Raw genomic sequence first — 14,586 nt, 5'->3', positions numbered from 1 at the left:
TACTTTAAAAATTTTATGAAAATACCAATGTGAGGAAAATTGAGATACAAAATTTTATCAATGGTAATATTACAAAAAGTATAAAAAGTGCACAAAAACTTCTTTACAGCATTAATTGTACAGACAGCTTTGAATAAATAGCATAAGTTAAAAATGACAAATTAACGTAATGAAATGATCAGCTAAATCTCTGGTAAGGCACATTGACTGAGAATGTGCCATATTAATAGTTAAAAACATTTTTCCCTGAAATTTATCGACATCTTGTATTCGCTCTCAGGCATTTTAAGAACAAGAGCTTGAAGTCAACAGTAATGCTGACTCAAAGTATTGCTGGTGAATAAAAACAAACATTCATTCAAATAATACACTGAAATAACAACCAAAATCTTGAACCTCCAAATCCAATTGCAAACTCCATAATATTGTTAAACTTCAGAGCCTAAACAGATTTTTTTTTCTCTCCAAAAAAGGCAATTCTGTCATATTTCAATTAATCCAAAAAAATAAAATTAAAAAAACATACAAAAGGCTGCAGTCAATACATCAAGGCTGAAAGACTGTACAATTTTATCTTCATCTTCGATTACCTTTAGTGTACAATATTGAAACGTGGAAAAACGTGGTAAAAACACAGTGTAAAGCTTGGTCGGAAATTCATCAATCAGTAATATCTCTTACTTTCTGTATTATAACTCTCATACAACAACAACAACAACAAAATAAAATACAAACACCACCAACAGTCATAAAACTGATCATGCCTACAAGTACATTATGCATGCTTTCATATGCCATTGTGTAAATTATAACCGTTTAAATACTCTGAGATAACGTATTTTTTGCATCTTGGTTTTAAAAAGATTTACAAACCCGTAACCGTTTTTAAATATTGAGCAACATCTTTATGCCAAACCAGAAGGAAAGAGAGATTTTACAAGCTCGTGTCCACTTACAGACAAAAAGCTGAGGTGAATTCACATTGTGAATATTGTGCCCAAGAATCCTAGTCAGTAAATGCATGTGTGTGTGAGATATAACAGACCACAGCTGAACTTGAATCAGAGCAAAAGACTGCAAGGCTGAGTAAAATATTGTATTTGCTTAAAAGTACACCCATCTCATTAATGCCTTGGCTATAATGTTAGATACAGCACTTTACATTATTCATCTGTAACCCGTCAAACTAAATGCCAAATAGAAGTCTTTTGGTGCACTGGTATGGAAAATAAGATTATATTTACAAAACACTGGTAACTCCAAAAAAAAATTACAGTAATAATAAAAAATGGATTACATTAAGTTTTCTAACTCAGACCTATAAATATGTCCTAATGCCCAATTTTTTCCTCCTTTTCTGTTATATAAAAAAAAGGGTACAAAAATTACATTTTACAAAAGAGTCATAAAAAATACAAAAGCAAGGGGAAAACTCAACTCATACACAGTAATCTAACAAAGGGAAGATTTCAGAGTCTACCACTGGAGACAAAGCTATATGAGGGCCTCAACGAGACAGTTTGGAGGGTGTTTTTGTTGGATCACCATGCCTCCTTTATGTCCTCTGGAAGAGGGGAAGGATGTGTTTGTGAGATCTGAGAGTCTGACGAGGATGCCAGAGCTGGACGCTTCTTGTTACAGCAGGGTTTGAAGAGACGAGGATCGATGATCACCTCACCGAAACGCCCCTTGTAGACGATCCCACAACACACCTTTTGCCTGAAACATTGAATAGAAGTGTTATTTTTCAGCTCAACTAGCACATCTCTTAACACGCATTTGTGAAAAGAAGGAAAACAATACCTCTTCCAGTAGGACAGGTCGAGAAAGGAGAACCCCAATGGGTTTGGACGCCTCTGCTTGGTCTCAATGTCTGACCCATCATCCGACTGATTACTGTGGCTGGGAGACTGAGAGGGAGACACACTGGAAGTGGTGCTGTGGGCATCTGAATCTGTAAAGACATGACAGCAAACATTAATATGCAATCTACAACAGCTAGATGTATTTTTCCACTTACAAAAACTATTTTACTGTAAAATTACATGAAATGTCTCATTAGATTTCAGTTTTTCACTAAGTACAGTAAGGGAACTTATGATCCATAACGTTATGTTAGTCTTTTACCAATTAAAGTTACAATCTTTTATTAAAAAAAACCCCAAAAAATATACAGTATATACACACATTACATACATAATATAAATGTGACCCTGGACCACAAAACCAGTCCTAAGTGTCAATTTTTCGAAATTAAGATTTATACATCATCTGAAAGCTGTATAAATAAGCGTTCCATTGATTTATGGTTTGTTAGGATAGGACAATATTTGGCTGAGATACAACTATTTGAAAATCTGGAATCTGAGGGTGCAAAAAATAAAAATAAAAAAAAAAATAAAAAAAAATAAATAAATCGAAATATTGAGAAAATGCCTTTAAAGTTGTCCAAATGAAGTTCTTAGCAATGCATATTACTAATCAAAAATTAAGTTTATACATTTACGGTAAGAAATTTACAAAATATCTTCAAGGAACATGATCTTTACTTAATATCCTAATGATTTTTGACAAAAGAAAAATTTATAATTTTGACCCACACAATGCATTATTGCTACAAATATACCCCAGCGACTTAAGACTGGTTTTGTGGTCCAGGGTCACAAATGTTGCATGTTTGTCATTTTTTTAAAAATGCCTATAAAGTTTTTCTTTTTAGTACTTTATAACTTTATTACAACTGAAATATAAAATTAAAGAAAAAAAAAAAAAACTTATAAAAATAAAAAACGTATGCACATACATGTTTTATATTTTTATAGGTTTATTTTACAAAACCTGTGTGCATACACAAGTTATTTTTATAAGCTTATTATATTTTATATTTCAGTTACATCTCATTTTCATTAACTTTAATACAAAGTACTAAAATAAAAAAAATAAAATAAAAAACGACATTTAAAGAAAATTACTATTAAAAAAAAATTACAAAAACGCCTCAAAATGACTAAATCTTTCAAATTAAAGTGTACACACGGTGTTTATTAAAAATATAAATAAACTCACTTTGTCTTTTGAATTTATGAAGCTTTTTCAGTTTACTTTTCTTCTTTCCATCAATATTTTTTACTTTCTTGGGTTTGGTCAGCTTGAAGCCAGGTCCTGCCCTTGCATCCACCACCTTGGGGGGGGGGGGGGATAAAAAAAAAAAAAAATCATTCTCACAATGGCTGTAAGGAAATGGATGATTCCATTGAAAACAACATTACGGTCTCTTACATGGTTCCAGTTTTTCTTTGATCCATGTGGTAATTTCTTCCAGCGTTTCACCAGCAGCACACAAGCATTGCAGATGTCTCCAACCCGATCCTCTGACAGACTACCAAACATATCACAATATGAAAAACAGAAAATAAATTAGCTAGGACAGAATCGATTACTCAGATTAAGAAATAAAAAAATATTTACAAATATTTTACTGAAATTTTATTACCCATTATAAAAAAGAATTTATTTTTTTTTAAATGGAATTTCTCATTTTTTGGAACCTCGATCTCAATGAGATTATCCAGTATATTATTTGATTCTAAAATGATTCTCGGCTGATTTAAATTGTGATAGAAATTCCACTAGCATTCCTTTTGGAATTTTCGGAATACGAGCGGTGTCAGGGGAAAACACTCACCCGAAGCAGAGTCTGAAGTTTTCCTCATATCTGCTGCTGTCCGTGAACCGAGAACTGGACGACTTGGTTTTGCAAATACAACAGCCTTCGTTGCTGCGGTAAATCTTGGATTTATGGAAGCCGAACATCTTGACGGGCTCTAGACATGAATGGAGAGCGTCATTAAAACAAAGATCTCTTGCACGTTTTGCGCGGGGGATTGAAGGGGGCGGTCACAGGAATTCATCTCTTGCACTTGACAATTTCACACTGTTCATTAATGTTGTAGAAGTTGGGCAAAATTGCCGAATCACAAGCGTGCGTCTGGAAACGTGTGCGCGTTTGCTTTGAATCTGTCGCGTCTGCTGCAATGACCTACTTTTGATGTTTGACAAAAGCCTTTCGCTACAGCCACCTTTAACACATGATCATGGACTTGGAAGAAAAAAATAAAAATACACAGCAGCATGTGTGCGCTAAAAGAGTTAATTTGGAATTCCTAGAAATTATAATAATGCAATTTGTACAATAATTGCGAACCAATACTGAACAGGAATTTCATCTATTATAAAAAAAATGCACCAAATTTTTTTTTTTCCCTCCTTTTTCGAATCTTTATTGGATTCTTGAATGATTTACGTTACATTTGGTTGCATTCGTTTCGAATTACGATAATTCCTTTAGGAATTGTGACAAGGGGCGACGCTGGTGTCAGCAGTTGTAAAATCGAAAGTACAATTAAATGGGCGCCTCTTGTCAGAGTTTAAGACACGGAAAAGCCAAAACGCATATTTGGAATACAAATATTAAGGTAATAATGCTTTCAAAAACGCCTCTCAGTCGGTCTGTATGCATTACACAAGGCACGCCGCGCGCTTCATACATCAATGCAAACGCGTGAACGTATGAAAAACCACATCAAACGTGACACAAGCCACTCATTCACGAAGACTCCATACATTACAAAATAATTATTCAGAGAAATTATGCCTTATATGACATGCTGTGTTCTGGTTTATTCTGTATTCGTTCATTCGCACCATGTTTGCATCTATGGAAACCAAAAGAAAAAGGGCAACGTTACGCGGAGGGAGATCTGTCGTAAATTAACATTTGCACGCGGTCTTAAATCAAACGTTGGCGAAGTTGTTTCTAACCAACACATGAAGGGTTTTTCAGTTAAAATATGGGTTGAACACTACCGTCTCGTTCGTCTAAACTTTCACACAGTGAGAGAGAGCGCCAAAACGCGCGTCCCATTAACAATAACAGCTAGCCCGTTAGCACGCGACCATGCCACGCTCCACATCCAAGCGCGCAAAGCCCCATTGTTGATGTAAATAACCGAGCTGTAAAACCACTAACATCACACATTCAACACGCTAAACACCCCAGGACTGACAGTACATACAATTAAAATGAAATGCTACATTCGTACTGCTAGTTCGTAACAATAACAAAGGACTTACCGTCAGAAACTTTGAATTCCGTCCGTTTTACTCGTCTGTACTGCGCATGCCTTACTACGGCCACACACACACACTCACAGATGAATGGTGGGGGCGGGGCCTGCGTACAAACATTGAGTAAAGGGGTTTGTCGGAGGAAGACCATATAAGGAGCGTAGACGCCAGTTTAAACATTATTTCAACCAATCACTGCACTCCGCTCTTTTTCCATTTAAGAATGTTGCATCCGGGGAAGTACAGAACAGTCCCGTTCCGCACGTATTGTTCGTCTTCTTCTGACTTGAATGTGAGTGAATGGACCCATTTTCCCCAAAATATTGTCGCTCGAAATACGCTACCTTTTGTATTATATTAGCATTATGCTGCATGACATTACATTGTCGAACGCTCCCAAATGTGCTATGTTTCTGCACATGTTCTTTTATTATGAGTACATTACTATTAATAATATACTCTGTATATTTAGCTAAATGTAATATATTTTTTGTAAGCGGTATTAGCCTTAAAATGAGTACTTGACACATAAGATGTTCATGAATTTTGAACACCATCCTATTAAAAAATAAATAAATAAAATCCCATATTGCTTAAGTTTATGAACATTTTTGACACTTAAAGTAATACGTTTAAGATTTGGAAATGTATATGTATATTTTTTTTAGTTTTCTTTATTTTTAATCATCTTTCTGCCTTCACTGGTTCATTTTATGATATTATTACATTCATTTGAACAATATAAAATATTTTCAGTAGTCATTACTCGTCTTCAGTGTCACATGCTCCTTTAGAAATCATTGTAATATGCTGATTTTGTGCTCAATTATTTTTTGATATTTCAAATATTAAAAATGTTTCTTATTATCAATGTTTGACATTTTTTTTGCTGCTTAATAGTTTTGTGGAAACCTTTTTTTTTTACAGGATTATTTGAATAAAATTCATAAGAGCAGCATTTAATTGAAATATATATATATATAACCCTTAATTTTGTGTATATATATATATATATATATATAACCCTTAAAACCCACAGTCTCGTAATTAAAATGGTTATTAAAATAAAGCTTGACACCTAGGGAGGAAAATGCTGTTGAAACTAGTCATTGATTAGACATGCAAGTATTTAATTTAAATATTTAAATTAAAAACTCAAATAAATGTAACTGATTGTACTGCAAATAATCCATTTTCAGACAGATTTTGCTCTTGAAAGTCAAGACTGAAGCATAATCATATTGAATTGCCACCTTTAATACATTTTATACACTGTACACAGTTGTTCAATATTTAACACTACATTACACTGCTTTGTCTATAAATGTATCAAGAGATAAAACACAAGAAAAACGAAAAGAAAAAACTCCCAGAATGCTCATGCCAGCTGTGTTTGAACAGGTACTAGAACAGTCATGATGAAATTGGCACATGAATATCAGCCTTAAATGTGCTTCTCCCAATTATGTCCTACAAATTATGCTACACTCTAAAACCGGTGAATTATATTTGATCAATATTCAATAACAAAATTGAATGAATGAGCTGTAAATATTGCATAGCAGAAACAGAGGGGTTGCTGGGGTTAACTAAGGATAGGGACACAAACACAGCAACTGTGCCGCAAATTAATTCTACTCCAGATATGGCATTGTAGTTGGCCACAGTCGAGACCTGAGGGCTGAAGAGATGGGGAATGTTACGGTACTTTGAAAGGATTGAAGAAACGTTAATGTTATCCTTTCTGCATTGATTGTTTTTAGTTTTTACAGTCCATCTCGTAAAATATGAGACATATCTTTGATTTTAGGGGCTCACAATAAGCTCAAGAGGACAGTTCACCCTTTTTCTTGCGTGGAAAGCAAAAGGAGATATTTAGATGAAAGTCCAAGCTGCTCTATTCCCAGACATTTGTGGCTGCCATTCACTTTCATTGTATGGGGAGAAAAGAAAGAAAAAAGTGGGTTTGGAATGACATGACGATGAGTAAATGATTTGATGACCAACTTGTACACTACCCGTGAAAAGTTTGGAATAATTAAATATTTTATGTTTTTGAAATAAATCTCTTACGCTCACCATTTATTTGATCAAAAATACAGTAAAAACAGTAATGTTGTAAAATATTATTACAATATAAAAACTGTTTTCTTAGTAATTGTTTAATAATTTTTTAAAAAGTAATTTATTCTTGTGATGCCAAAGCTGAATTTTCAATAGTCATTATCAAGGATACACTGTTTTTGTTCAAATCAAAGCGTAAACAAACGTAGAAGACATATATCCGTGTAGTGCGGCTGATATGGAACAGCGTACGCAGTTTGTGTCCAGAGGAGACGAATTGTTGAATAAAGTTGTTTTTTTCTTTGCGTACAAAAAGTATTCTCGTAGCTTCATAACGTTACGGTGGAACCAATGATGGACTATTCTGACGATGTTTTTTATATATTAACAGTGTTAATTGTTTGGCAGTCAATGGGACAGTCACAAGCCTCCCGGTTTCATCTAAAATATCTTAAATTGTGTTCCGAAGACGAACGAAGCTTTTAGGGGTTTGGAATGACATGGGAGTAAGTGATTAATGACAACATTTTCATATTGGGGTGGAGTAACCCTTTAAGCACCATCACAGGAATAAATTACATTTTTAAAATGTATTCAAATAGCCTCGATGAGCAAAAGAGACTTCTTTTAAAGACATTAAACAAACTTATTTAGTTTAAACTTTTGACCGGTAGTGTAATTTTTGGGTGAACTGTCCCTTTAAACCGATTTGCATTTAGAGGGAAATGACACAAGTCCCTGGCATTGTTACAAAAGAGAGCCTTTTTCCATTTTTCTCATCTTTCCTTTCTTTAAGTAAAAATATGAATTCCCCAAAATTTGTACTTATAAAGCATACTTCTACATCATTTGCTTCGAACTCTGCATTGTGATAGTATGGATTAGATTAGAGCACAGAGCAAGCAACCTGACACATATCAAAATAACACTGTTCTTCTTTGAAAATATAATAACGGTTTTTCTTACATGTTTTCCTTTTAAATATAGCCATTGTCAGCAGTCCACAACAACAACAAAAAATATTGAGCTTTCAATAAAACGGTATAGCACAGGTGGGGGGTTTTCACCGTTTGTGAAAAGTATGGATCAAAATAGAAGACATATTTGAATGTCAGTAACGTTGTTGATAAAAATTATGACACATTTGAAAAGGCTCATTGCACTTAATATATGGCAAACATGACAGTAGCTTTAACATAAGCCAGGTTTAGTCCTTTTGTTCAAGTCTCTCCATTTAAAAAAAGTTAGTCCATGGTCCCGCTGATCTGTGTGTTATTTCTATATTCAGACGGCATTATATCCCGATCCCTTTGACGAGAGAGGCCTCCAGAGTGATATTGAATTCCTGCAGAGTCTGTAGCACTCGAATCAGAGAGTTCACCAGAGAATGGTCCTTTAAGAGCGCCGTGTCCTCGTACATCTGTGCTGTGATTGGACACTCGGCAAGAAGAGCAATCCAGTGGTGCAGCAGGTGATCTCTGCAAGCAAAAAGACAAGACGGTGTCAACATATGTGACTGATAGATATGACAAACGTATCTAGTATCTAGATTCTCCAATGCATGGCGATTCTCTTTTAAATGATTTTTAAAAGATTTTTTCATATATGTGCAATGGAATTGTGCACTAGAGACAATCATATTTTCACAAACATACACACAAAACCATCAAACAACTATATAAAAGGTTTCATGTTTGAAGCTAAATACAAGGGCAATCGTGGGTTCCATTGCATAGGATATGAGCTGAGAGAAATTAGATTTGATTGACAATTGCGGTTTCACCCACCAGTATGTCAGTGTTTTACCTTCAAAATGCTCTACCAACGCATCATTTATGCCAAATTTATTTAAAATGCTCACATTTGCTGTGTGTATTTGTTATGAAGGGCGCTTGCGGCATGGTGCTATGCGTGACTCCATGTTAGTAGTTAATGCACCTGAATCAACAAATTTATGATGCAAATTTAATGTAAACACAGTCAGTTATGTCTTAAGGACAGGACAAAACATCTGTTATGGTAAAACAGATCTGTGCATTAGTGTGAATGTAGCTTATTAGACCTGCTGCTTGCCATTAGTAATAAAAAAAAGAAATGCCTCATTGCCCTCGTTTAGAAAACTTTCAGATTCACTTAAGCATTCTCAGATACTGAAAAAAACTTGTCCTTTATTGCTTGTAATGTGTTTTTTAATCTCCTTCATTGTTTTATATTTGCTTATGCGTTTTGAAGCTGCATTTAGTTAGTTAATAATTCTTAACATACAGTTGTTTTGATTTATTTTTCATTTGTAATTATTCTAAAAAGTACTTATATAAGTAATTTAATAAAAATGCACAGATAAATGTAATACTTCAAGTCGGCAATCTCACTAATTCATGAGAAAAATGTAGATTAAGAATCGGATTGTGATTTCTAGAGTCAGAATCAGGTTGTGAGCTGCCTAAATGTTCCCATCCAACAAAAAGCTCAATTCAAATAGTCAACAATTCAATGTAAATAATGACCAACCTGGCTCCGAGACACACGAGCATCTGAAACTTCCCGTCTTTGCCGATGTTTCTGGGTGTGCTGTTGATGGCACGCATGAAATGGCAGAAATGACGCACTCTCATCTGCCAGTTCTCATCCTGGGTCATCTGACTCTGTTCTGAACTCTCAAAGTAGACCTGCGCTTTTTCTGTGGAATAGAAATGGCAGTATTTAGGAAAATTTGCAACATTTTGAGGTATAAATTTAAGTAACTAGAAAGATTTAGGTTTGAACAAACTCCTAGTCTCTGCTTCAAACTATGAACCACCCATAGTTCTTGCTCTTACCGTCTGATGCATTTTCTCAGTATACTAAGATTAAATCTGATTGGTTGTTTTTACAAAACCTCAGAGACTAAGGGCACACAGATGTTTTTTATCAGTCTGGAAACACATTAAGTTTCATTGAGCACTTTTGAGGATGAAAGCTCAAAAGTGATTTCATAATACACTTTGAAAAAAGCTGCTTCTTTTCTTTTCTTTTTTTTTTTTTGAATTAGCTTCTTCCATGCTAGTGTGGTATATACACAGCTGTTCAAAAGTTTGGAATAATTACTAGTTTTTTAGTGTTTTGGAAAAAGTATTTAATGCTTGCCAAGGCTGGATTTATTTGAAATTCAAAAATAAAGCAAAAACTATGGAAGCCCGTTTCTATTATGGAATTTTAAAAGCATTATAAAGCAATGCAACTTTTTATTTCACAATTCTGAATTTTCTCAGAATTCTGAGTTTATATCTCACAATTCTGTTTTTCTGATAAAAAAAAAAAAAAAAGTTAACTGCGACTTTTTATCTCACAGTTCTGAATTTTGTTTCACGCAATTGCGAGTTTGTCACAATTCACAGTGTTCTTCTCAGAATTGCAAGTTTATATCTTGCAATTTTGAGTTAACCTTGTAATTATAAGTTTATGTTGTAATTACGTTAATGATATAAATTATGATATAAAGTCAGAACTGTGAAAAAAAGTAAGAATTGTGTGAACTGCAGGAAAAAGTTGCAATTATTATTATTATTTATTTTTTACGGTGGCGGAAACAACCTTCCATAAAAAAAACAGTACCATTGTGAAATATTATTACAATTTGAAATAAATGTTCTATATTTAAATTTATTTAAAAATAACATTTATTCTTGTGATACAAAGCTGAACTTTCAGCAGCCATAACTCCAGTCTCCGGTGTCACATGAGCCTTCAGAAATCATTCTAATACATGCCAGTCAAGCTGCTTTTCCTGTCTAAGAAAGTTACCTAGAAAGTCCCAAATGAAGACATTCTTGAAAAGGCGTGGTGACTTGAAGCCATGCTGGAACACCTGCTCAAGAGCCCATACTAAACCATACTCTCCACACAGAAGCAATGTGAGGCTTCCTCTCTACAACAGAAGAATCAAGAAAGATCATCAAAATGTGCTGTTTTCATTCACATTTGTCCTTTCCACTGTTGGATTTCACAGAAAATAATACTTTACCTCTTTTTCTGGCTTATGGAAGTGTTTTACGATTCCGTTAATCGCCTCTCCCACCCCTTCCTGGATCTGGCCTGTGTTTAACTCTAGTGGGCACACAACGGTAAACGTGCTTGAGACAACAGCAATATCCTCCAGCAATAAGTGCGGTTATAAAATCTATGAAATATGACTTTTGACTTTTATGAGATTTCCAAGTACGTACTTGGTTTGCTGTTTGGCGAAATGGTGACAAATCTTCGCATCATCCCAGGGGATTGCTGCATTGGAGGAGTCCGGCACAATCTGTCCTCATTCTCCATGTTAGTCACCAATTCGCCCACCAGTATCCTCTCCAAGCTGCCATCATCTACTCCTTTACCGAGCCAACGGCCGCATGGAAACCTACGCAACAACAGTCCAGCAGTCAGTTAAGGGTTATAATAATGAATAATGTGATTATGGTGCTACTAAAATCTTGGTACTCACTTGTAGGTGTGCCCTGTGATCCCGTTGCGGACCATCACACACTCCACTAGCCACTTAGCATACAGTCCTGAGTTATCATGGCCCATCTGTACTGTGGTCAGCTTCCCCAGGTTCTGGCACTGTGCAAAGTACAGACAGAATTATACAACAAACCTCAACCAAACAGATTAACACAACAGGAACTCACTGTGGAGTCAATATCTAGCATGGTGCTCAAAATACATCTCTCTCTGTATATATATATATATATATATATATATATATATATATATATATATATATATATATATATATATATATATATATATATATATATATATATATATATATATATATATATATATGTATATATATATATATATATATATATACATACATATACACACACACACATACATACATGATTAGGTTCAGGATATGTGATTTTTTTTTCCAAGAAAAAAAAATCTCTCTCAACTAATGCTGTAAAATATACAATAAACCATGTAATTTAGTACACTGCTATATTAAAGTGATTTGTAATCAGACTTTTAAATTGCACATAAGACTTTTTATAATAAAAATGTATTATATAATAAAAAATTATAAAAATTTACATTTCTCTGCTGATATTTACATTTCACTGCCGGTTATATATTCTCTATATAACTGTGTACGTGACAAATAAAAATCTTATATCTTGTTTGTTGTTGAAAAACAGATTAACTGAAAATACTGTACATGTAATATAGTACATATATTTAGCAAAATGCTCATTTCTATAGTTCACTTTTCTAGCTAACTATCAAGTTTATGGTCACTGAATGGCTTTTCTGAGGTAAATATGACATTGTTTACAAACTGTTTTATTTGACGTCTTTCTTTCAGTTGAAACACTGATTGAGCAATTACATGAGACATGATAATTATACATTTCGGTAAGTTATACAGTTTCATTCAACATACTTCCTGATGTTTATTTTGTGCAGTAACTAGTAGTAAAGAGGAAGAGATGATCAGTTCACTTGCGCTCTGTTCTGCCGGTTGAACTGAGGTGCTACAACGATGTCATACTAAATTACAGAGCGCCAAAACAGGATTTATTGTTTGAATTTCGTAATAAAATTTACAGAATTTGAAAGCTGAGACTTTGTTTCATACCAAAAGTAACAAAGCTTATTGTGATTTATTGGATGGGAGGCACGCTACAAATAAAGTTTCAGTAAGTTTTGTTCATGCATCAACTGAAAACAGCATAGATTCTTTGTATTTAAGAATAAACATCGCTTAATCAAGATGAGAATCGATTAAAATCGAGAAATCAATATTTTCAACCCAGCTGTAAAATATAGTGAAACCAGAGTAATAGACATAATATGTATGTGTTGATATATATTGGCTCACCTCAAATGTAATCTCCAGGGTGTTTTTGGGGACCTGCAGAACCCCAGTCTCAGCTAGTTCCCCTGAGACGCACACCCAGGGGTTGGCCGTGAACATGGAGCCACCTAGTTTCTTGCTGGGAATGATGACCACATGGTAAGGTATCACTGTGAACAACAACAAGGACAAAGTCAAGAGAAGAAAAGCAGAGTGCAGAGGTTTTTGAAACTAGAATTAAAGGGATTCTCAAAAAAAAAAAAAAGTGGGATTCGCCTAAATTTTGAAAGAAAAACATTTCAGTTTCAATATATATATTGAATATAACCAAGGATGCAAAATACAGAATATAGCCTAGATCATTTTTCTGTGAAATGAAAAGATATTTTGTTGGTAACCGAGCAGTTTCAGTTCCCATTGACTTCCACTTTAAAGGTAAAACATATAATGGATTACAACAGGAACCGAAGCTGCTTGGTTAACAACATTCTTTAAAACATATTCATGGCGACATAAGTAGTGAGTAAAAAATGACTCTTTTTTGGTGACTCTTACTAATTGTGGTGAAGACGTTGGTAAAGCAGAAGTAGTCCACAGCATTGAAAGAGAGGAGATGGTAGAGGAACTGCTCCTTCTCATCATCACAGCGCAGGAAAGCGTAGCGCTTATAGAGTTTCCTTCAAACAAATACAAACACGTTAAACCATACAGTACAAATCTAAACACAAAAGCTTTAAAGGAAACAGTTGAAAGTTAAGTGCATGAGCAAAGAGCCTGAAAAAATGAGTTCAAACGCATTTCAGGTCAGAAGAGGACACCACAAAGCATTCTTTACTGAGGATGAGCCACTTTACGGTTCAAGGCCCATTAATAATTTAAAACAAATCTTCATTTTTAATAGTGCCTTATTCTTTGCTCTGCTACATCTCTTGCATTTTAACTGTCTGATATCCAAGTGATCCTCTACAGTACTTCTGATTTATGACACTGCCCTCTATGTCACTAAAGAACTAGTCAATAGGTCTTACTTGGTGAGCTCATGGTCAGACAGAAGTTGTTTCAGGTGCCTGGACAACAGTTTCTTCTCCATGGAGAGACGCACCCATGCCCTGGCCTTCCCAACATCTGTCTTGATCTCACTGATGTTCTGGATGTGCCTGAAGAATGACATGCAGCGAATTACAGTCACAGGATATTGATAACAAGACTTCAAGTTCCAATTTTTACTAGAACTAAAGGGATAGTTCACCCAAAAATGAAAATTCTGTCATTAATTACTCACCCTCATGTCGTTCCAAACCCGTAAGACCTTTGTTCATCTTCGGAACACAAATTAAGCGATCTTTTTGCTACGTTTCTGAGCCTTGACCATGTAAAGATCCTTGCTGTCTATGGGAGGGTCAGAGAGCTCTCGGAATGCATCAAAAATATCTTAATTTGTATTCCGAAGATGAACGTTCATTTTTGGGTGAACTATCCCTTTAAGTCAATGAGTTTCAGCGTGTCCTAACCAGACATGACACTTCTCTGCGAGACTTTAAATATTTTCCTTTATCACAAGAATCTTT

General features: G+C 34.6%; 2 protein-coding genes across 4 annotated transcripts in view; both read right to left on the bottom strand.

The window, feature by feature from the left end:
* Positions 1-1,053: 1,053 nt before the first annotated feature.
* On the bottom strand, positions 1,054-5,285 carry sinhcafl (SIN3-HDAC complex associated factor, like). The gene is made up of 6 exons (XM_058783567.1): positions 5,134-5,285; positions 3,686-3,824; positions 3,280-3,379; positions 3,067-3,181; positions 1,804-1,954; positions 1,054-1,719 (listed from the first exon to the last, which is right to left on the bottom strand). The coding sequence occupies exons 1-6, from the start codon at positions 5,276-5,278 to the stop codon at positions 1,542-1,544; spliced, it is 828 nt and encodes a 275-aa protein (XP_058639550.1). The 5' UTR covers positions 5,279-5,285; the 3' UTR covers positions 1,054-1,541.
* Positions 5,286-6,363: 1,078 nt separating this feature from the next.
* The window catches only part of dennd5a (DENN/MADD domain containing 5A), a 54,941-nt gene continuing 46,718 nt past the window's right edge, over positions 6,364-14,586 (bottom strand). For all 3 annotated transcript variants that reach the window (XM_058781730.1, XM_058781728.1, XM_058781729.1), the window contains 9 exons: positions 14,047-14,175; positions 13,574-13,695; positions 13,043-13,188; positions 11,660-11,778; positions 11,397-11,575; positions 11,195-11,277; positions 10,975-11,098; positions 9,703-9,871; positions 6,364-8,669 (listed from right to left, as the gene is read on the bottom strand). In XM_058781730.1, coding sequence (XP_058637713.1) covers positions 8,486-8,669; positions 9,703-9,871; positions 10,975-11,098; positions 11,195-11,277; positions 11,397-11,575; positions 11,660-11,778; positions 13,043-13,188; positions 13,574-13,695; positions 14,047-14,175 — 1,255 coding nt within the window. In that variant the 3' untranslated portion in view covers positions 6,364-8,485. The remainder of the gene's footprint in view (positions 8,670-9,702; positions 9,872-10,974; positions 11,099-11,194; positions 11,278-11,396; positions 11,576-11,659; positions 11,779-13,042; positions 13,189-13,573; positions 13,696-14,046; positions 14,176-14,586) is intronic.

The sequence above is a fragment of the Onychostoma macrolepis genome, chromosome 07, assembly GCF_012432095.1.
Source record: "Onychostoma macrolepis isolate SWU-2019 chromosome 07, ASM1243209v1, whole genome shotgun sequence".
NCBI classification, from domain to species: domain Eukaryota; kingdom Metazoa; phylum Chordata; class Actinopteri; order Cypriniformes; family Cyprinidae; genus Onychostoma; species Onychostoma macrolepis.
Note: the sequence above shows the minus strand (reverse complement) of the source record. Positions and strands in the feature narration are given on the sequence as shown.

What these genes read in the sequence shown, in the direction of transcription:
- sinhcafl (XM_058783567.1), bottom strand. Translation starts at nt 5,278, where the DNA reads ATGGTCTTCCTCCGACAAACCCCTTTACTCAATGTTTGTACGCAGGCC. An exon ending in GGAATTCAAAGTTTCTGACG is followed by an intron (nt 3,825 to 5,133) that starts GTAAGTCCTTTG and finishes ATTCATGTCTAG; the next exon opens with AGCCCGTCAAGATGTTCGGC. An exon ending in GACCTGTCCTACTGGAAGAG is followed by an intron (nt 1,720 to 1,803) that starts GTATTGTTTTCC and finishes TCAATGTTTCAG; the next exon opens with GCAAAAGGTGTGTTGTGGGA.